Source organism: Formica exsecta, unplaced genomic scaffold, assembly GCF_003651465.1.
Source record: "Formica exsecta isolate Colony F162 unplaced genomic scaffold, ASM365146v1 scaffold176, whole genome shotgun sequence".
NCBI lineage: Eukaryota > Metazoa > Arthropoda > Insecta > Hymenoptera > Formicidae > Formica > Formica exsecta.
In genome coordinates this window covers 194408-219019 of record NW_021849077.1, presented here as the reverse complement: position 1 = coordinate 219019, position 24612 = coordinate 194408, and the positions used below count along the sequence as shown (strand labels likewise).

The 24612-nt window shown below is 40.8% G+C and overlaps 1 protein-coding gene across 1 annotated transcript in view; it reads right to left on the bottom strand.

Annotated features, from left to right (window-relative positions):
* Positions 1-24612, bottom strand: part of LOC115233524 (headcase protein) — a 133967-nt gene that overhangs the window by 87058 nt on the left and 22297 nt on the right. Inside the window, exon 2 of the mRNA XM_029804006.1 lies at positions 23490-23586. Coding sequence (XP_029659866.1) covers positions 23490-23586 — 97 coding nt within the window. The remainder of the gene's footprint in view (positions 1-23489; positions 23587-24612) is intronic.

Genomic DNA, 24612 nt, shown 5'->3' with positions numbered 1-24612 from the left:
TAAATATAATAAAAATAACGATAACAAATATTGATATCTGATATGGAGTCAATATAGACATAATATAGACTGAAAAAAACTTCCATCAATTCTTGCTCGTCTTTATAAATATTATTGAAACTAAATGTGCCTTCACATTCGAAACTGTGCATATTTAAGCGAAACACGATATTGAACAAAGGATAAAGTTTCCATATGCTAATTATACTCGGCGATATCCCGCGAGAGAAAACAATATTTCGCATGAAACCTAAAGCGATGTATTCGTACGTGCCTGGCAGACACCAAACAATTCCTTGGCAGTGAACGTGCCCGGCCGTGATTCATGTCGCGTCTGACTGACCTGCGACAATGTTTCCGGGCACGCGACTCTAAAATACATACACTCCGCCGATATATGGTACGGTAAGTGCGTGAGAGAGCGTGTCGTGTCGAATGTCAGCAACAGTCGCGACACAACTATTGCATGGACCCACTCGTCTCTTAAAAAATGCATCCGGAAATTTTAAGTATCAAAATCATTGTAAATTTCTTGGATTAACACAATCACACACGTATGCGCTCCATCTCTTTGACGCACGTATGTATACTTTGATCAAAGTCCGATCGATGACTATAGATGATCGATGTTTTTGAATCGTTATTAAAAATGTATTATTTAGGAATTAATATTATAAGTGTTATAAATATAATCAATGATTGTATAATCTATAATCTAATCAAAAGATAGTTTATATTCCCCCCTTCTTTTCATTTTCCATATATATTTTTACACGCAATTACTACCTCTCTGTCACGGAAATAAATGAGATCACCAACGAAGCCCTACTTTAGCGCAAAAAGCGCCCTGCCGCGCGTTCATTTATGCGTGTCCCGATACGCACACTTACGTATGGTAACGCGCCTCTACCTATCAAGTAGCAACCACACGGTGTTTCATCTCTGTACTGAGCTCCTTTGAGCCTCTCGCTCCTCGTTTCAACGACGTAAAAGTGACAAAACGCCACGATTACCGGGCAGCTATCTCGCGGGAGCGCGTCGCTGGATAGCTGATGACACGACCGGGACCTCTTTGGAATTAAGTACCATAGTGAGAGCCGTTTTTCAACCTGACCGTAGAGCCCGCTACACTTTAATATCCGCCTTTTCCCTTCACGTAAACGCCGAGAATTCCATCTGCGAAGCCCGTTTACATTGTAGAAAAGGCGCCCCCTTCAACCCGTGGGCTAAATACAGATAGATAACGAAACTTTATTTGTCATTTAACATGAAGTGGATTTCGTTGTAATAGAATTTTCGTTTGCGTTCTGGTTATATACAAAGACATACGGTAAATATTAAAAAGAGAAAGAGAGAGATATTAATTTAATTTTTTATAAAAAATAACAAATTCAGACAATCTATATAATAAATATTTGCACACAAATATGCAAACTTTTAAACGAGCATGCGCTATACGTTTTATAAAATGGAAGTAAAAAATAACATTTTGTTTTCTTAACATTTATTTCGTGAAATAACGTAAAATAATTTATTGACAGCTTATTTAGATAATTGTAACTTTTAATATAAATACGTTTGCAATTATTGAATTAGGTATATGTAACAAATCGTTCGATTACGTTCGAGAGGATCGAGGCGTAACACCGGCGTGATTTCGCCGATAACGATAACCCATATCCGAGATTACTCCGCGCAATTACTTAACGCCTTAAGACCCGGGGAAGCGACGTCGTCGTCCTTGCCGTTTGCATATAAAGCAGCCGGTACGCACCTCTTCTTCTTCTTCCTCCTTTGGCAGGATTGCCCGGCGACCTACGTGCTACGTGCCGCGGCATTCCCCCTTCGACTTACATGGCCTGAGAACTCGATTAAAAGCGACTTAAAGCACGACTTACGCCGTGAAAGGCGGGAGCCGACCGTATCCCGAGATTATCTCCCGCACGAGATATCCGCATCTCTCGCGCGAGAGTCACCGGACAAAGGGGGTGATTATTATCGCGATATCGGAGTCGCGCGCCTAAGAAAACGGAGTAGGCAGATAAGCTACTACCGATCCACAGCGGATTCTCCTCCAAGATCTCGCTCGCGGATATATACGTACGTTTCCGTCGGCTTTATTCGTTACCGCTGTTCCACGATTGAATTGATTTCATTCATAGAGTCACGAAGTAAAGATCGATATCTCAAGGTATTCGTGATGTGTATCTAAATTTACGCACAAAAAATACGCGAATATAAAATTATAAAAATCTAATATACGTATAAAAATGTATACGTGTAAAATTGATCTCCATAAAGATTCGTTTAACGTTACCCACGCAAACCCACGTTACGATCGACAGTAAATGTTCTCTGTCTTGCGAAAGAGATAAATGTGCAGGAAAGATGTAACCGCGCGATCCATTCTCGAGAAGTTCGGGACAGCGGTGCGGATGAAGTACCGTAGAAACTTGGCGGACAATAACCGCGTCTAGGCCGGATACGAGCCCGTCCGATAATGGAAATTTATGTCGTCCGCGCTGGAAGAACACGGAGAGACCTCTTCGAGGATCCACGACGCGATCGTGAAATTCAATAGAGAGCGAGATCTAATCGTCGTGGACGAAAACATGCCGTTGTTGTTGTCACTCGATTCACGATTCGTCCGTGAAATGTCGCGACCGTGATGATAACGGTAATAAAACCATATCGAGATATCGATTGTTCCGCGTCGCTTATTACACACACAGGCCATGGCCATAAATTCCTCTTGTTTTGAAACGAGCACCCGAGAGAGAAAGCTATTTAATTTTATTTATTTAATTTTACTGCAGACGCGTCAATTTCTTTCTGTCACGAAATTGTCAGTTGTTCCAACGAATTCTATTTATTTATCTTTAACTTTATATTTTTATTTTTTTTCTAAGGCCTTACATTCCCGATCATTATATAATCTGCTCAATCGATAATTAATTAAATGTATGCACGTCTAAAGCAAATGTTTAAATAGGCATTAAAATAATATTTGTACAAAGCACAAAGATAAATTTATGATAAATTCCATTTTCCACTTTAATGCATTATTATTTTATAATTATCATTCATAAAATAATAAAGATCAGGAAGCATATCGTAAAAAACAAAAAGATTATATAATAGAATAATCTGACATTGTCAAATATAGCGTTTAAATGATTTAAACAGTCAAACAATGTAAAGTCAACATTACATCTTTTGTTTTAACGAATTCCATCGCTATTCTAAATTGCTAAAAAACAAATGCTGTCGGATGAGAATTTCGAATAACATCTTCTCGTAGCAGCAAAAATCGCATCTATTAATTTTAAACGAGAAAGGTGTCTTCATTCGCGTAATATCTTAAATTATTTACTATGTGTGCGAGACTTGTATCTTGCGGTACAATAATGCACCATCTCGGCGGACGCGGACGTTTAACCCGAAACGTCGGAGGTTAAGGATAAAAAGATATACGCGGAGAGATGGACCAAACGGTTCTTCTAGCGAAGAAAGGCGAAAAGAGATGACGCAGACCAAGTATTTTAATATGACACAATCCTCTTACTACTACGTTCTATAAAAAGTTTAATATACCCGGAGCTGTCCTGCGGTCTCGTCCGTCTCCGCGGCCCCGTTCCCATAGGACGTCGAGAGAAGCGGTGAAGAGGAGAGACAGTACTTAAAACCTCAGAAAGTTTTGGAGAACGGCAATAAGCCATCTCGATGATCCGCCATCCTCTTTCCTCTCTGTAAGCTCCCTATAAATCTTCATTACGGTATGCCAAGAAAACGCGATAGAGGCGGATCGGATAAAGTCAACGGAGCTCGCCCGATGATAGATCGACGAATTTGAGGAAGGAGAAGACCACCGTTCCACGTCGCGTGGTAGATGGTGGAATTTGGCGGCGGTAGCGGCGGATCGAAACGTCGAGACGAAAAGCAGGGCAACGTCTCGCTACTTCGGCACAAAGCCGTCGCGAACGAGATTTTCGAACGAGAAGTTGCCTCTTGGTAAAGTGGCGAAAACGCACCGTTCTCCACGCATGATGTCTTTTATTCGCGCTACCTTTCGTCTCGTATCAATTTGAAAACCTGTCCGTAGCAACGCACGAATAGTCGTAAGAGATCTTTTCTATATTTTCTTAAGATTTATTCTTAAATATATAGTACCTTAATGTACATTTTAAAATCGCTAGAATTATAATTATTAATTTTAGAAATTAAAAAAATATAATAATAATAAATATATAATAATAAATTTTTTATAAATTTATATTTCTTATCGAATTCTGCGTGTATTTTATCCAGCTTTTCATGACGATTAACGTCATAGGTCATAGGAAAAAAATCGTGAAAGAGAGGGAGAGAGCTATTTTTCCATTCAATTATTCACTTCTGGATTACTAGCGAACACGCGAGACGAAAATTGAATACCTATCCAGGAGTCACCCGATGCGCGTGATGTTATCTGCTCGGACTTTATTTAGGAGAGGCTGCAGCCGTCCGGGAGAGAATTCGGTACGTCGCGTGTGTGGTCGGCGGCCCCGGAGAGCCACCGAAATCCCAAGACAATCCTTCTACTCGTCTAGTCGTCCGGACGTGATGCTTCTTTCCACTCAATTCGGAAAGGCCCGCTTCGTTCGTGCAAAGTACGACATGCCGAGAATCCAAAACGAGGACAGAGAAGAAGAAAGCGATTTACCTCCCCCCTGTCCAGCTCTTTTACGAGGAACAAAAAAATCCGATTTTTCGTATATGTTACACGACAAATCCCCAAACGGCCCTCTTCGCGGACCACCGTCAAACACATATTTCCCTGGATACTAATTCTAAGAAAATCTTTACGATTCTTCATCCAAGAGAACAAAGTTTATCGATTTTATACACGAAATTGTACACTGTAGAATTAGAATTTTATACATGATATTGTACATTGTAAAATTTATCGAATAAAGCATTATTCGTTTAATTTCGATTTAATTACATTCAATGACGTTTCGTTTTATATTATGCCAAATTATTTTCTCTTCTCTTACATTGTATGATAAATTTTAATATTTGTAATATATAAATCAAGAAATCTCTTGCGTCAATATTTAATCTACATCTCCGATAAGCGACAAGATATTCGTCGTCCTTTTGCACGATTTATGCCGCGACTCGTATGTATGTACTTGCGTGTGTCTACGTGGTAGTCTATCTTCCATCAAACACCGTCGTACATCAAGGGACATGACCCTCCCTCCCGTTCGTCCTTTCCCATTTCTCTCACACGCACACGCGCGCGCGCTCACACGACGAAGACCGTCGCTGATGAGCTGGGGAAGATTAGCTTCGGTCTCTGTTTGGGGAGCTGATTAGCCGGCGGCCCTTTGACGCGAAGCCCGGTCGTAACTCTTGCAAATGACGATTCTCACCGACGGCTCTCGCCGTTTTTATAAGACGCGCACGTGGCACGTGAGCACGGCGGAGACGCGCGCACTCTTTACGGACGATCAGATAGTAAGATTAGAGTATAGGCGACCGAAAAGCCTTCTCTTCCCGTGCATGTAAATTCTAATGAGACCTGCATTAGATGGAATTAGCTTTCTATAATATCTCATTAAAGAATCTTCGAAAGGCAATGTTCAGGAAGTAATGATAAAAATTGTTTCACGGTCAATTACGCGATCGTTTCCTATTCTCGTTGTATTCATTATCTTTGAACAAAATTATTGCATTACTTATAATGATTTTATTTGCAAACGTACAAGTATCATTTCTGTAAATCTACGTACGATATACGAAACTACTTTTTAACCAGTCAATCTTTTTAATTCATTTCTTTATAAAAAGCTAACAGAAAGAAGAAACTAAACAGCAGTAGTATAAATATAAAATAAATATATAAATATATATACAAAAAGAAAGTATATAAAAGTATAATAAAAATTGTGTACGATAAGATTGACTAGTTTAGTAGCTACAAAAATTATTGGTAATACAAAAACAGATAGCTGCAAAAACGCTATGTTTCTCGAATAGCGAGATATTTAATCACGCTGTCATTAATTAAAAGTATCGAAAGAATTATAAATGTCTTCTTCCTATGCCCTGACCGTTTATCAGTTATCGACAACTCATCGGCAGAAAATCGCTCTCGAGAGCATCGTCTGTGATGGAAGAAGGATAGGTGTGAATTTTCTCGGCTTTCCCCTCAGTCGAACACCGTAAACGGAGGCCATCAGCCAGACAGTGTCTCGGGTCTGGGAGCTCATACATCAACTTAATGCGCGGTTGACGTCTCGCAGTCGCGCGCCACAACACACTCCCCCGATACAAGCCGGTAACAAACTGAGACAGAGACCAGCCGCACAATGGCTTCCGGTACTCTACAGAAAAGGACGACATCGTCGGAGTGCAAGAGAGAAACGTCGTGTTGCTTCACCGCGAATAGGAATATAGATACGCGCGTGTGCTTAGGTGTGTTGGTGGATGCACCGAGGTATGTCCCCGGAGGAGCAACGCGCGGTAATCGGGAGGTGTAGGGGAAACGGGAGGGGGGAACATTGTGCTCTAATCACGCTATTGTCTGCCCGATGATAGCGACAGTCCTTGACGTCAAGAGCGACAAGGATGGCGAGAGTCGTCGTTAGTCGGCGCGAAAGACGAGACGGGAACATCGTCGATGACGACAGCGACGACGATTAACGCTGGCTGTCTGATTTTCGCGTGGACGGAGCATTTACCTACAAAGGGTTAAAATTGCTGGGAGGGCTGCTCCTTGATTACAGCATACGTCACGCGGTGAAATCGTTGTCGACGACGACAGCAGTGAAGAATAGAGAAATGGGTCTTTTATATATATATATGTATGTACAGATGTAAATTCGAATGTGAAAATTCTAATTCACAAAGAAAAACAATAATAATAAAAAACGTATATATATATATATTTTTTTTTAATACTATACGCAATTAATAAACCATATATCTATGCAATATCTAATGTTATGTTTAATCATAATAAAATGTAGATTTTGGTATTTACTCGTCTCTTTTCTTACTTAAAGTTTGCAAAATAAAGAAATGATAGAAAAATATTAAAAATAAAATATGTACAATGTGTGCGTGTTATTTACGCTTGATACCGTTTTATTTCGCTTTTCCAATGCTGATTGTCCCTATATACATCGGAGGTTCGTCGCGTATACAACTCAGCGTTAAAATGGTAGATCATAACGCTCGAAGAGACCCGAATAAAGAAAAGACGAGCGCGCGGAAAGGAATCGTTATTTCTCCTTCCGCAAGATTGCGTAACGATACAGGGAGAAAAGATCTGTGCGAGGCAGCCTCGTGTAAAACGCGATAGGACGCCCGCCTGTCTCCCTCGCTAAGTTTACTTAAAATGCGCGCGTGTCGAGAAAGAAGATCCATCGTAAAATACACCTTTTCCCTGGCATCCCCTTCCTCCCGCGGCCGGTTTCCCATCCCTTGCCACACCCCTCGATTACGGTCGTCGCGTGCGTCGAAAACGCACAAAGCGCGTGGGTGGTGTCGTAAGCGTGTTGAAACGAGAGGGAGACGAGAGATCTTAAGTCGGGCCACCGCGTCGAAGAGCTTTAGGTTTTTTCGTTGCCTCCGGCAAAGCTCTTACTCTTCTCGTCCTGGCTCGAGCCGAGTTCAAAGACTGTGTTTCAGCATCTCTCTCTCTCTCTCTCTCTCTCTCTTTCTCTCTTTCTTGCCACACCCCTCGATTACGGTCGTCGCGTGCGTCGAAAACGCACAAAGCGCGTGGGTGGTGTCGTAAGCGTGTTGAAACGAGAGGGAGACGAGAGATCTTAAGTCGGGCCACCGCGTCGAAGAGCTTTAGGTTTCGTCGTTGCCTCCGGCAAAGCTCTTACCCTTCTCGTCCTGGCTCGAGCCGAGTTCAAAGACTGTGTTTCAGCATCTCTCTCTCTCTTTCTCTCTTTTTCTAAAAGATGGCATTCCATTCGCGCATTTCCAGTTCTAAAACGATAAAACTATGAAGCGCGATCTTTCGGTAGGATGCCGTTTCTTCTTCGAGTGTAAAATGGGTTATGAGTATCACAGGCGATCCCACGGCACTAGGGTGTTAAGTCCCCGGCGAAAGAATCCGGAGGAAGAAGGAGAGAGCGAGGAAGCTAGGAGAGGGAGAGTGAGGCCGCCGGGTCGTCTGGCGATGTCGCCGGGGTGTCTACCCCGGTGGTGGATCATCGGGGAAAGTTGGCGAGCGCAGAGTCAAGGCCGCAGCGCTGCAAGCGCCACCACCGCCGTCGCCGGTGCCGCAGTCACCTCTCTCGTCTCGTCCCTCCTCCGCGCCACTCGACCGTCACCATCCCCGGAGGAAAACCACCCCCCCGCATCACGGTATAGAGATCAGCCTGGCCCTGGTAAAGTTGGAAGGGGTAGGCCGTGTCTGTGCTGCAGCGACGGTCGATAGAATTGTCTGCGCGCACGCGCAACCAAACGCTCGTCAGCTGCGCCATTGATTCCCACCCACCCCTTTCCACCCCCAACCACCCACACCCCACTCGACAGACTTAAAGAGAAGAGGATCGTATAAAGATCGCTAATTTGTGTAACGCTGTCTGAGGAGGGACTTGGTCAAAGAACATCCCGTGAACGAAAGGCAAGGAGGGGGGCGGTAAAGAGAAACGCACGGCTCACCGATTAAGGGTTCGTCGACGTTTGGGTTTCCGAGACTCTCGAAGATGGGCGAAAGAATGACCAAGTTCGTCGTCTCCCATAAAAGAGTACTTTTAGGCTCGGGAGATTTCTTCGGGACTCAAGAGCATCGAGAAGAAAGGGAGAGAGAGCGAGATAGGCAACGACGATTTTGATAAAGATACCACCCGTCCGAGACTTGTATTATTTGAATTTATGACGCTATCTGAATATTAATCTAGAATAAGGAAGCAACTTTAATTCAAATTTATGTTACATACGAATTTTAAGCAGGATCAACGTTCATAAACTTTAGAGCCTCGAGAGTAGTCTCTAGAGAAATTTTACGATTGTGAAAGACGTAAGTGCCATAAAGTTGGATCGAACGAAATATCTTGAGAAAGGGAAAAAAAGAACGATAAAGAGGAAGATGAAGAAGAATTAAAAGTGCTAATTGATTGTCTAATAAATGGCTTCTTCCAAGGACGAATGAAAAAAGTGACAAGGTCACTTCCGGCCTTTTAGTCACTTCCGCGAAAAGCGCTGCGCTGGCTTTAACAGAGATCGCCACGCCCGGAAACGGCGTAATGTCGAACGGAGTGCACGCCAAAAGAGAAGAAAGTATAGTCAGCGATTGAGAAATTGGGATCGAGATCCCAAAAGAGAAATCGTGCAGATCCAGCACAGAAGCGAAGAAACTTGCGAGAAAAAGAAATCTTTATACGGCACGCGTCGGTTTAAGATCGAAGGAAGGGCCGCCGGACACTAAGGGAGAGACGAGTGATACCGGATACAGTCGATGATTTCATCATGATCATTGCCGGGAACGACGCGGTATTGATCCTCGGTTGCAAACATTCCCGCCTTCGTCGCGCGCCGCAGTTCCTCCTCTTTCATGTAGCTGTGGAATCTGAACCTTCCGAATTCCTATTGCATAGCGCCGTCTTTTTCCATCTCTCGCTTTTGAATCCCTACAGTTGCTGTTGACCATGGGAGAAGGAAAGAGATTTTATTCGGGATTCATGGCGAATCCAACAAAGATGCAACTCTCCGGGAAAGTTTGTTTGAAAGAGAAAAAATATAACACCGATTTCTTCGCCAATGATTTGAGAAATATTGAATAGTCGCCATCGTATTATTTTAAAATAAATCAAATCGCTTTTCTATGGCCGCCTATAGATCGCCCCTACCGTCACTCAACGTTTAACGAGTGTACACGTGTTCTTAAACGTGATGAATACGAAAGTTTTCTCAAAGTTCTGCTGAGAATGCCTGGTGTCGTTTGGAATGAATGACGGACATGCGAAAGATGCGTCCGGGAGAGGAGCGACGCGAAACAAACTCGGTGAACTTAAGCTAACGAGCGAGTCACTCACTCCGAGCGGTACCTTTCTCCGCATTTATCCTTCGCGGCAGTCACTTCACACTTGTTGTCAGGCTTCTCGGAAGCAGCGTTGCGTATAGCGAATAAACGACCATCTATTTCACCTTAAAGTCCAAAAGTTCTCCTCACGCGGAGAGATACGTTCGCTCAAACTCCTCATGAAACTTCTGATCCTGACGTAGCAAGAATTTACTAGTCGTAAACGCTAAAAGCATCTCACGGAGAATGAAAACAGCTGTTGATGTCAACGTTATCAAAATTGCTTCGCGAATTATCTGAAATTGCATTTATCTAGCGAAACGATAATAAATTTTAATATATATTATATATATTTACGATATTGAGGTGTGACGATTAAAAAAATGATGCTCCATTGAATTTTACATTAAAATCCGTAGATAGTCACCACATATTTCCATGTAATTCCATTTCTCTCTCGTTTTAACTTTGTCACGATTATTGCTATTGATACAAATCGCCGCCGATCACGACGCGATGTGACAATCGCATTTCCACTACTGTATCAATGGCAATGGAATACCAGTCCGGGGACGAAGCCACGGTTTTGACATTCCGCTGCCGTCCCAAGCCATCAACCTGCCAGGGGTTGCGGCTAATGTCGTTGATATTCAGGACTCAAAGTGCGAGGGTCGCGTTAATGTCACGGGAGAGGGTTCAGTGTCCAAGAGGACTATGCGGTATCCATCCGGACGTCTCGGTCTACCGAGGGACGAGGGAAAGCGCCGGCGATTGCCCGGGACCGCCCTGGTTCGAGCCCGTGCGAACCGCAACGGATAACCGAAAGGGTTACCGTACGGACGTTTGCTAGACATTGTTCCACGACAGATCGGGAGAGAGCCGTCGTCCCAGACATTCGCACTTACCTACGTACGACAAAAAAAGAAGAGGCTCTCGCCCGTCGCCGCAAATTCACCCCGCTTTCAGCCCTCCCTCAAGATGGAACGAGACTGATATCTCGCTGTTAAACGGAGCGAGAGAAGGCACGGCGAGAGAGATTTGGCCGTACTAAAGTTCGCACGAGTGCCTGCCCCTTTTTTTGCGATTCTCAAGCAGCCGATGTAATCTATCGAGGAATGTGTGGAAACTACGTGAGAAAATATATGTGAAAAGAAAATGAGAGTGTCCTGGTTGTGGATGAAACGTTCTTTTTACTGCACGGTCTTTTCAGGATTATGGAAGAAATTGGACGAAACGGTTATGGCCTCTTAGGGTCGTGCTTCCGATTATCTTCTCCAAAGGGAAGAGAAAAAAAGAAATTATATCGTTAATTATAATTCAACTAATAACTTTAATAACTCAATTAAAAGTTATTTTATGCGCACTTGCAATGTGAAAAAATGCTTGATTTAAATCTAAAAAATTCTCTGCATACAACAAAGCCACGAAAAAAAGACAGAAAAGTTTCTCTCAACTTAAATTTTAAAACTAATCTCCGAGCAGAGAACCGATCGGAACATAGATAACAGCAGAGTATGATTGTGCGAGAAAAATTCGTTCAGTACTAAAGTCGCCGTTGGCAATCGTAAATTTGGCTGATTCTGGCCGATTCCAATATCGAACATTGCCATCGCGCCATCCCCTGCCCGCTTGCTCGCACCCACAAATCCAGCCACCACCCCTTGCCCTTGACATTCAGCGCTACGGACGATTACGAGGCCGAACTTTCATCCCTTGTAACGACATCATCTAAAATTTAAATTGCACCCTTGCTAAAGCGCATCATCGTATCGCGAGAAAGAAAAAATATTTTCCGTCCCGTCGTACGGTAAATGTTTATTATTTAATATTATATATCCAAATAAATTAAATTAAAAAACTGTAGATCCAAAATGATCTTAAAATTTAATCGAATCAATTACACAGATAAATTACATCTTAAAAATTTATATCTGAAAAAAATCCTTTCAATTGTGCTATTTTGTAAATAAAACGTATTGGGGCACATAAAAAAAGATCAACAAATATTTAAAAATTCTTTCACAATTAAAAGTTTAATAAATTCAATAATTTATAAATTTCCGATAGATTAGTAATTAAAAAGTGACTCTACTATTCAAGATTTATCGAGACGAATCTAAAATTCCTCTGCGCATTTCGATAGAATACCCGATATTTCAACAACGAGAAATATTTATGTCTAAATGTACGAGTCGCGCGAGTATACAATGCACATACTTGGAACACCGAACTTCCTGCCCTCCAACTATCTGTGGCACTTTAGGCTGGAGAGGATCGGGTGGTCTCTATCTTGGTGACTTTAATAGGATGCCATTCTCCGGTCCGGACAATGTGCAATGCCACCCGGCGAACTTTCAGGTCCGCTATCGTCATCGCAAACGCACCGTGTAAAAGTAATGAAAATTCGGCAGTAATCTTGTCGCTGCGCGCTTAATACATAAGTCCCAAAATCATCACGCTGATTTCAAACTACAGATACAAAATTTTACAATTTTTCAGCGAATCAAGTATATTAATATTTTTAAAAACAAATTTCTAATCATGTATGCAAAACTGTTATTTTAAACAGTTATAAAATAAAGAAAGAATTAATATAAAATATTTTTTATATATTCGAAAAATATTACGACAGATTATAATGGCAACAACGAGAAATATTTATGTCTAAATGTACGAGTCGCGCGAGTATACAATGCACATACTTGGAACACCGAACTTCCTGCCCTCCAACTATCTGTGGCACTTTAGGCTGGAGAGGATCGGGTGGTCTCTATCTTGGTGACTTTAATAGGATGCCATTCTCCGGTCCGGACAATGTGCAATGCCACCCGGCGAACTTTCAGGTCCGCTATCGTCATCGCAAACGCACCGTGTAAAAGTAATGAAAATTCGGCAGTAATCTTGTCGCTGCGCGCTTAATACATAAGTCCCAAAATCATCACGCTGATTTCAAACTACAGATACAAAATTTTACAATTTTTCAGCGAATCAAGTATATTAATATTTTTAAAAACAAATTTCTAATCATGTATGCAAAACTGTTATTTTAAACAGTTATAAAATAAAGAAAGAATTAATATAAAATATTTTTTATATATTCGAAAAATATTACGACAGATTATAATGATAAATGATGGTATTAATGCTATTAGATAAATATCTAATAATATACCGCGTGTATGTACGGCTAAACTTTCTCACGATCATCCGCTAACAATTAACGACTTTGGCCTTTTCTCTTAGATTTCCCGAGAACGCACCTTACGCTCCGAATCGCGCGAGTTACAGTCGCAGTTATAAGTTGCGCAGTTAAATGCTAAGTCCTATGATCTACAGCGACTTTTACGACGCTCGAAGTTGAAGCTAAAATCTTTCCAAGTCACGTAAAATCGCCATGCGAATAATCGCGATGTGAGGACTCGATATCCCGCATACCAAGTATAATTGTTCAACAATATTTCAACAGAGATAGTACCAAGTTTGTTTTCACTTGCGCAATAATAGGTTCGCAGCTCCGTTCACTTGTCGCGAGCATTTTAAGTGCACATTTCGTAGTTTTTCGCGCGATTGTGTACAGATGAATTTAGATACCGCGAGCATTCAGTCAGTCCATCCAACGATATCGAAGTTAAGCTGTTCACGCAAAATCGAAAAAAAAGAAAGATCGACTTGCTTCCGCTGCGGGCGCGCGCCTTCATCTCGTGGGAATATTCGTCGAAATTATTTTCTCTCGCGGACACAGTGCGTGCGCCTGAAAGGGAAAGCCGCGCCGCATCGTTCCCGGCCGAACGTTATATTGACCTCCCGCAGGCAAATTTCGGCGTTCGCACCCATAAGCGTTCCTTCCCCGACCGGCCCCCTATCACCCTCGGTAATAGCATAATAAATCTACGAACTTTTCGCGGTATTCCCCTCACAACCGCAGCCGATGCTTCGGAGGTCGTTTCACGCGAGCGACCTCGCGCTGTGCCACGCCAGCCCCGACACGTTAGAGCATTTCGGAGACACTATTTCACTAGGAGAATTTATATCTTAATTACCGGTACACTCTGGTACCAAAGATACTTTGGCCTTTAATCAGTTACGCCCAACGGAAATGTGAACTTTCTGCATCAATCATCCCACTGCTATTGCTCAGTTATCAGCTGTTAAATACCTCCCCCGTTATATTAATCCGCTGACGTAGGATGTAGCAAGTAAATGGGATAAGCAAAATTAAATTATTATTATTATTTGCGTATTAGTGATGCATTGCATCTATCAATGCACTATTTGCAACGTGATATATAACAAAGGAAATTTTCGACGCGAATGAGAATAGGTTTTAAAAACTTTGGCAATATCCCACGCGTCGCTAGAGGTTTGCATGAAGAACGCAGACAGATCGATCCATTGTGCACAAGAAGCAAATCACCGCGCGTAACGCCTCGTATTCCAACTATTTCTCTATCAGGGTCTCCCCTTGCTCGGTTTCCCTGTATAAGACAGCGGGGGAAAAAGCCGAGGCGCACAGATCTCCGTTTGAACAAAGACGAACCGAAGTAAACGAAGAGAAGAAATTGGGAAGAAGAGGGGAAAATGTGCTAGACACACATACACACATACGTATACGAAAAAGAATTTCCGTCGTAATATTATGTTCCTGCTCATCTCATTCCATTCTATATTAATTACTCGAGAATACTAATATCAACAAAAATCTGGAAACATCAAGAAACTGTACAGAAATTACAATGCACGCGATTAAAAAATTTTAGGTGTAAAAATTAGTATTATATTCTAATTATAAGAATAGAGAGGTTAAAAATTTATACAAAAATGATATTTTGATTTTTAATTATTTAAAGCCGGATGTACAAATATATAATTAATTTTATTTAAAAATGTCGTCAATATTTTATATATTTTATATATACGCGCGCATGTTTGTTTTATTTTATTTATTACCTTTTCCTTAATTAATAATTGATAGAGCACCTATTGATATTTCGTTACTCGTTCAATTTTTAAAGATTGTTTCCGGTAAATGCGCAATTTATTTCGACTTAATTATTCTTTTCGCGCGGTTTCTTATCTTCGCATCATCTCTTTATCTCTTTAGAGCGTCGGGCGCATAATTCCGGCATTTCGTTTGACTGCGAATAAAGAAGCATCCAGCAGCTCGGCGGGGTGGAGAGAGATTTTCTCGCCGATATTGCAGCGGCAACGCTTCGCGAATTTTAATATCTTACGCAGCGGGGCTCGACATTGCACGGTCGATGCGCCGATTCGAGCAAGATTAGTCTGTATTCCATCTCAAACAAGATTACAGAGTCTCCGCTCTGGAACCCGTATAAACATAGGCACAAGCTTATATAGAGAAAATACCGGTCCTAAGCAATTCCCGGGAAAGGAAAATACGCGAGGGACATCTCTCGTTTAAGGAGAGGACAAAAACCGGTCGTCGGACATAGGGAAACCCGTAAAAGGCGCCACGAGAAGCGTTTCGCCGCGGCTAAGCGCGTTTCGCGACGAGAACGGAAGCGGGCACCACGTCCACCGCCATTACTTTTCGCCCACGAACAGACGTGGTCCTAAACGACGTCGAGTTTCCTCCTTATCCCTTCCGCCGAGCTTATATGCGGCTTCACCTTTTTTACTCTTAGGTGACGCGTCAGGCCAACGACGCGACCGCAGAAGAAGGAGAACGACATTCGTCTCGCCGATTATGACGTGCTCGTTTCTTTCCTTCTTTCTTTTCCCTCAGTCAGATGTCAGTCTTTCCTACCTTCTCCTCCCCTTGCGTCCACGGGAATGCTTGACCGCTCATTGTTTCAGTCACGGCGAGGGAGCTTTGTTTCGCGAAACCGCGATTTGTCAGAGCGCGCGATGCACGACAGGAAGTGGGTTCCCAAAATATATGGCTAACCGCGACAAATGAAAAAGATAGTGGTTTCTAAGGAAATGTTTAATATATTTTATGCTCACTAATATAATTTTTATATAATTATTATTTTTTAATATCACCTATTATATATATTTAATATCAATATTATATTATCTAATATAAACTATTTTTAATATCAAAGAAAATAATAACGCTAATAAATAAAATAAAATAACGCGAATAATAACGCTTCTTTGAACAGCCTGCAATTATTTGAGCGTGGAATAACATGCCTGACAATTGCTTTAATTTCCGTGACTCTTCAGCTTAATGAGCATGAGAAGAAGGAGGAATCGTTCCTCACATTATCATTCATATTCCTGTTCGTCAAAGAGAGGTCATCGGTTATTCGTCTCTGTAATGATGATGAAGATGAGGAGAAAGCACGCATCTGCCATTTCAAATCTCTTATTTTCTCTTCGTCATTATTAAAAAAGGATTATACTCACGTGAAAGTAACTATTGCAGATATAAAAAAAATTCGCTATCTCTTGAAATGGCTTTTATGTTTGGATAAATGATACTGTATATTGCTCTTTTTTTTTTTACAATCTTATATAATCTATTTATAAATTTATACGGAAATGAATATGTGAAAAAGACAAAAGCTTTTTATTTCGTTAATTTTTTCCTATTTCGAAATTCAATACAGAGAGAAAAAAAAAAAATTGATCTTTTTATATATCTATTATTCAATTGCTCACAATCGTGTGAATAAAACATGCACCAACTGTCTGTCTAGCCGACCGCGCTCTATTTTTCGCCCTCGAAAAAATTGTCCGTGTATATATCAAGTTCACGGACAAAAATACTAGTGTGCGCGTGACGTGGGGCGCGAGAAGCAGAGCTATCTTGCATCGATCCGATTGAGGTAGGTCGGGCTCTCAAGGGAACCACGACTCTTATCCCAGTTCAGGGATAAATTCAAGGACAGTCCAGCTGTCTACGACTAAAAGTCCGCATTGACGAGAATCATGAACTCGCATTATCGTAATGAAAGATAAAAGTATCTTTTTTCGAACTATTAATAATTATGTTGGAATAATGAATGATAAATATTTTAAACCAACAATGTGATAAGCCAGATAAATATCGCGTAACTGAACCGGAAATTGAACCCAGATCTTTCATTTGCCGAGCAAAAGTTTAAATGGAAATGTTTCTTGAAATGGAAGTATTCATCTAAATTTCTGGAAAAGATATTACCTAAAAATTATTTGAAAAAACGTTTATTTATTTCGCACCCTTAACTGTGCTTTGGCTCTTATTAATCGTAATAAGTATCAAAATTTAATATATTCTATTAAGTTTGAAAGCAACGAAAAAACTATAGGAAAAATATCGATCAATGCTGTTAAATTAATAATTTACATAATTATTCTGCATTCAAGTTCTCTCGTTTTTTGTTCTCCCTCTCTCTCTCTCTCTCTTTCTCTTTCTCGGTCTCGCGAATATCAGCACGTTGAATTGCACACGAGTTGCGCAACAGGAAGACGAACGTTTAAGCTAATGACCTTTAATGCAAACCTCCATTGTGTGCCGAGTGTCAAGCCTGCAATAAGAGTTAACGCACAAAATGCGTTCAGCGAATAAAAAGAAAAGAGAGAAATTGTGGAGAAAGACTGAGAGAGTAGAGTATAGAAATAAGAAATGTGCGTGAACACATATGGTTCTTTACAGATAACTTTTTAATATAAATGTACGGAACAATCCTCTTTTATACTCTTAACAATTTCTCATCAATAAATCTTAATTGCTATTGTTTTATCGACATATATAATGTTGTTATACTTCAGTGAAAAAAAGAAAAAAAAAAAACTAGTACGGAAGCAATTTTAACTTTTAAATGTAAAAATTTTAAAATTTTAAAACTTGGCACAACGATGAGAACCTTCTGCTTCTCTCGTTCTTTTCAAAATCTAATCAAAGTTTAGTAGAGGCTAATGAGATGTACGAATACTTCTCGTGGCCGCGACTACCACTTTCTCGTTTATGTCGTAACGAAATTAGTACCGGCCTGACTTGAAACACCGTTCGAAACTCAAGCCACCAAACTTCCGTCCACCGTTTCGTACTGCCTCTGAATTTAATCAACGCCACCAGCGAGAGGAGCAGGAAGATTACATTACTTAGAGAACTACCTTAGAATGACGTGATTGTTCTAGCACCGGCTTGACCACGGAGGATCAATGGGTTTCACGTTACTGCGAACGCGGCAAAGAAATTTAGTTCTAGCAATCAATACTTAACATCACGTGATATTAAACCTACAAGATATGAGTTTTAAAACTAACACAATTCATATTGTACGATGATAAAAAAAATAAAAAATTTCTCGTACGAAAGAAATATTTCCATCTCACAAAAATCTATTTTCCACTAATATTCATATATACTTTATAAATTTTCTATGCGACAAAGAGATAATAAATATATTTTGCTCTTCGTCATCAAGTATCTATCTACACAAAATTAAGAAGGTCTCAGTGTATACTAAACTTTTTGTCTCGAAAATAGCGGGAAATACCGACCACGACGACACATGGTACATAATAAATCCACACGGACGTTTTCTATTAGCTCGAGGTGATCGGAAGCGGCCGTCGTACATCAGCGTCAGCTCATTGGGAATCAATGTCCATCGAATCGACGAGCGAGACGACGCGACGCGACGCGACGCGAGGAGATTCGCGAAGCACGAGAGGACGCTGAAGAAAGGAAGACCTCGCTTTTCATCTTTTCCAGGACGGCTGAATTACGAGAAAAGCTTTTCGACGTCGTTCTTACGAGCGGTCCTTTTAATTAATCTCTGCCCCCTCGAACACGAGTATCATTCAGAGCTCTAGCGCCACTCGGCGTAGACCAACGAGGGTTCCCCGCGCAATCCTCGAGAAAATTACGCGAATCCTTTGCGAGATGGATCGCTCTCGTCTATGACGTGGATCTGTACAGTTTTTATAGTCCTTTTTTGCTTTCTTTGTTTCACCGATTCGTGTAAATGACGTAAATATGAATGAAAGAAGAAACGTATTGAGGAAGAGAGTAAGTAGTTTCATAGACATTATATATATTAGAAAATTCTTTAAAATCTTTTTTTCACTCAATTAAATTCAATCAACTAAACATTAGTATTTTGAAAAGACTGAACTAAAAAAATGCATAAAAATTTAAATCAACTAAAGCATCTTTGCACTCTACATAGTTTTAGAGAAAAAAAATTAAATTGCAACCCGAAAAAACGCTCGACGCAGTTTACATTTCGCACCGTATGTCCTTGACGGAAAAAGCGTAGTTTGCGAATGTTTGCTAACGGAACAATCTCTTATCAGAACCGGCTAGGCCGAGATAATAAGACCAACATAATGCATTCAGCGGCGAAATATAACGCTCGGCATAAGCGTTGACTCCGGTAAGGCACTTGATTCACGCTCAAAATTTATTTCGGAAAAAAAATCGTATTCTTTTGTCTAAAATAATAATTGTGTATTACATTTTCTAAAAAGCTAAAAGTATATAGAAAGTGCGCGAGTTTTCTCTTTCCAATTATTTTAATTTTATTATTAATTATATTATTATTATTGCATATATTATTATTTATATTTTACTCTCTCTCTCTCTATTTTATTTGTGCAAGAAAGGAGGGTGAAAGAAACAGAATATTGTGTACTTGACATTTTGCCCGCTCAGTATTTTCTGCAAGCTGGCGTCGCTGACATTCGATGCATTTATCTTCGTCACACAGCGCTCGGAGAAACAATATTTATCGAGTCGTGAGATAAAGAACCGCAGTTCGCGGACTTTGCAATAATAAACTATCGCGGCTAATGTAACGCTTAGCGTATCGAGTATTCGACGAAATGATAATATTCGTGTCGTTCAACCGCTTCGCACGCACACTTGGGAGGGGAGGGAATTCATGACGTAAAAATAAACTACCGATATTTACATCGAAACAGTGATGATTCAATTACATAGTTACAAAACAAAAAAAAAAAAGGCAATAGATACGAATTTATGACGAATTATGAGATATTACTTTCGATTTACTAACCCTTAGTCACCAGAAAATGCATTGCAAAAGCAAATACACGCTGCATTGTTATTTAAAATTATATTAGAATTACGAGATTAAGATTATGTTACATTATATTACAAAATTCATAAAATATATAATATGTAAAATATTGCGCTATTAATTTATAAATGTTCGTCGCTTTCGTTTGCAAACAAACATAGATAAGACACACAGCGCGAAGCATAAAATGCGAATGCAAGCCACTCCTAGTTTCAGTGTCTACATAAGCCACGTGTCGAGTTACTGTTACTGCATCGCAGCACGCCACTTTCCCATTTTCCCATTGCTCCTCCTGTCCGATTTATCGTCAGACGCAACCGCGAGGTCGTTCACACGAAATTCGCGATAGTTCGTCACAGATTGCGCACGCAACAAAGTTTAAAAAAAATTTATATATTTTTGCTAATCTTACTTCTCTTTATAAATATTATTAGTGCAGAATCCGCAACTGAAGCAGAGCGATAAAAATTGTAAGCAAAGGGTTCGAGACGACGATAGAAGCGCGGAGAAGATTCTGTTTTTTCCTCGCCTCGACGGCAACGGAGGGGGTTGTCTTAACGGAGGAGTTATCGCCACGACTTCCAATTCACGGCGGCAAAATCCCCCGGTCTTAAGTGACTCCGGGGGATTGTCGGCGGTGCACATCGGTATTCAGCGCGCAAAAGGCAAACCTTGCATTTTGCAATTCGCATCGCGCAACGCAGAAAGGGGTAATCCACCCTCGATACAAGAGGGTTACACGGGGAAGAGAGAACGGAACGATTGCTACGGGGACGCGGTTGCCATGGGAGGATTCGCTGGGTGTGTTTCGAGGGTTTCCAACAGAGGGGTTTATGACGATGCCCTGGTTCCTCCAGTCCCCTCTGCCCGTCCTTCCCCGCGTAACCATCTCTGCTACTGCACGACGCGATGCGTGCACACACGTCCGTAGCACGCGCGCGCGCGCGAGATCGATCTCCCTCGAGTTACCTAACGGCTCATGTTAGGTTTAGTCGGCCGGCGAAGCTGAGAGAACCGGTATTATTGAAAAACTGGAACCAGCAACACACAGCAGCGGTCGTCGTGCCGGTTCGTTGCCAGAACGGGCCGTTCGAGAACGGCCACGGAAAGTTTCATCGCGTAATACTCGCTGATAAAAGAATGCAAAACCGCAACGTAGAAAAAGATACGCACATTGAGTTTATTTTTCTAATCACGAAAATAAAGCGCGGATATATCAGGAAACATTTTCGTCTAGTTGACAATTTATTTGCATAAAATATATCCATATTATCGCAAACGATTCATCAATAATAACGGTAGTATCGTATATTTAGGCAGATTTTCTCCGCGAGTAAAGCCATGTGTTAATGCCGTTTCTGCGAGGCAATTCTCGCTGCGGGCTATAAACGCCACGTCGAACTGTAATAAAGCCCACCGTTGGTAAAGCCGAAAAAAATGATCGAGGGAAGGGTACACACACGTGCTTTCTAATAAAATAGCCAGGATGGATTTTATGAACGTGTCGTAACGAGCGGCGCCGCGCGTAAAGTCGCGGGAAAAATGATTGCTCTTATTTCCGCCACATGTCGATAATAACAGTAACGACAAGAAATAATAACGTAACAGATGTAGGATTAGCAACATCGCGCGAGGAACGCAACGCTTCCAAGTTTCGACGGCGCTAATTAGCCGCGTCGTTAACTTCTTAAACTTTGACGATTGCTCGGGCCGACACAAGTCCTGACGAAAATACATACAGCTCGGGTGATTCTATCGAGATAAGTTGAAACCCTGCGCGAGAATACGTACCCTAATTCAGAGAGGGGAACAGCCGGCTGGCTGTTTTACCAGTTATCCTTTCTTTCTCCGTTCCCGCAAACAAGCGCCGAAATGGCAGGCAGTTTGAAGGTCGAGGTCAGATCGGTCAAAGTTTGTCAAGTATTATGGAACGAGAGTTGGGGCGTGCATCATTTATAGATGCCCCATCCCCCTCAAAAAAGCTACTTTTTTTGCTCCATATAATAAATTCAAGATAAACGCAGCATTTTATAAACGCGAAACATTAAAAGCTCGCCATTTATCGCTTCAACGAATCGAAATCTCAAGCTACAATGTATATTGAAATTGATTGTTTTTCATACTTCATCTATTGTATAATATTCTACGTAAGGTCAAAATGCATTTACATAATTTATTAAGCTCGTTAATAATGCATGGTTTATAGAAGTTTCGCTTACATTTGCATTGGTAATATTTTGTCATTAATTGAAATTTGCGTTGAAACGCGTTTTAATTGAATAAATATAAAAATATAGATATATTTATATACTTCTATTCTGCATTAACATAATGTATATCAATAAAAACATATAACAATAAAATATTCAAAGTTTGTTTTTTAAATGTAGGATTTATACAAGTAAACCATAATAGCACATTTAGATTTAGAGTTATTACACTGTTTAACAAAATTAAATCAACGGTTTGGATTAATCACGGAATATCAAATTCCATGTTGCCTCTTTCTCGATTCTATTATCTCGCAATATAAAGATACGGATAAAGAAGCGTCGGTTAACCAGAATTAGCGCTGGTCGAGGCATCGGTATAAAAAAGTTTACGAGTCGCATTGATAATCCAGGTTAACTAATCCCGGATTAACGATATTCTCCATCTCTTTCTGAGTAAGCCAGTTAATCGATTAGTTAATAGGTGAATAAGTCGGTTGAATCACAGGTGAAAGCAGACTTTGCACTGGTCGCACAGGAATAGCACAGGTCAAGGGAAAAGTCGTAGGCGAGTAAAAGTATTCTTTTAATACCGACATAAGCGCACGTACGTACGTACGTGCGTGCGTGCGCGCGCGCGCAAAGAGACACATGCACGCTATTCGGTTTACTCGGGTATTGATTTCCCCTCGTATTTAGGGTAGGACGACAGTGTTACAGAACGGGATGTATGTGTGTGTGTATGCGAAAGGATTCACCGGGGGCGTAGCTTATGCCTGATTTACGCATGTGGAAAGGACGGTCTCTCGGCCGAGATTAATTTAACGAGCTCCTACGACGCGATTAAAGCTGGTCACCAATATCGGTTTAATCCTCCATCTATCAAGTTAGTTTTTGTACCTTATTACATATGTATACATATGTAAATCCGTGTTTAATTAAATATGCCAAATTATTACAACCCGTCATACAGCTACATAATAAACAAAAATAATTTTTTTCGTTCATAATTTTGAAGCAATTAAAAGAGAAAATATCTAATTTAAGAAATATTTCTTTCCTAGTGTAATATTTTGAATTGATTACTATTCTACGCGATATATCTCGTAATCTGTAATCGCCAACAAGCCAACAATTCATCACGTCGCGTCAGTTGATTTCGTTAACAAAACAGTGTGTTGTAATTCGTACAGCTCGTAAGCGAAACTTTCGTTATGTCAAAAAGTAGCAAGGTAATTAATTACTCACCTTGATGTGGTAGGAGTTAAGTTTGGTGCGGGGCAGACTGTTGAAAGCGCTGAAATCTAGACGACGGGAGAAGATGCCGTTGGCGCCACAGCTTTGTCTGCAAGCAGACAAAACAAGATTATTTAAAAAATATTAAACAAATATAAGGATAAAAGATAAAACATTTATACGTTCTGTTATATATACACATCTATTTTCGAAAATAAAGATTATTTAAAAAATATTAAACAAATATAAGGATAAAAGATAAAACATTTATACGTTATGTGCATTATCCATATATTTCTTGCACGCGTTCTGTTATATATACACATCTATTTTCGAAAATTCTTGTTATGTTGAATATGAATATTGATATCAAACGACATGGTTCACTAGGATCGAGCCCTTTAAAGAGCTTCCAACGAAAAAGTTCGTGTTCCAGTGAATTTTTCGCGATTCATAATAACCCTGGACCCTCGGCCTCTCGCTTGACAACTTTCTCCCCCAAGAATGCCAGTGTATGACCCTCGTCATGTAAGGCATGCTTCCGTTATATATGTGCGACAATGAAAACGAAATATTTCTAATTGTAAATTCGCACGTACGTGTGTGTGATATATATATATATAATTTCGTTAGTGTTCGTAAATTAAGATTAATGCTCGACGATACAGAAATAAATCAATAATTATTTATAGTTGTATATTTCTGATGTCTTCGCAAATAAACATTGATTTCCTTATTGCGCAACAATTGCTTAGCTCGACGAACACACAGAAGAGATTCCGCTATAGGCAAATTAAAACGATAAAATAGAACAACAGGCGCCAGTGAGGTGGCTTCCCAGGATACCCGGCGCGGAACGGGAATTACAACAACGACGACCATAATAGTCGGTTCGAGCTGTGCAACACATAGTTGCGTCACCAGGAAGACGAGCGGGCAGGCGAGCGATAGGCGTCAACATAGTAGCAAGCCAGGGTGGGGTGGGTGGAGTGGGGTACCCGCGACCTTGGCCTCCACTCTAGCGAGACCGTCCCTCTATCGCCGCATGTATTGGTTGTTTGGCAATGTCAGTCCAGGGTCACGAAAATATTGCGCACTGTCGAAGGCAGGCGACCGTTTTTCGCAGAGAACACTC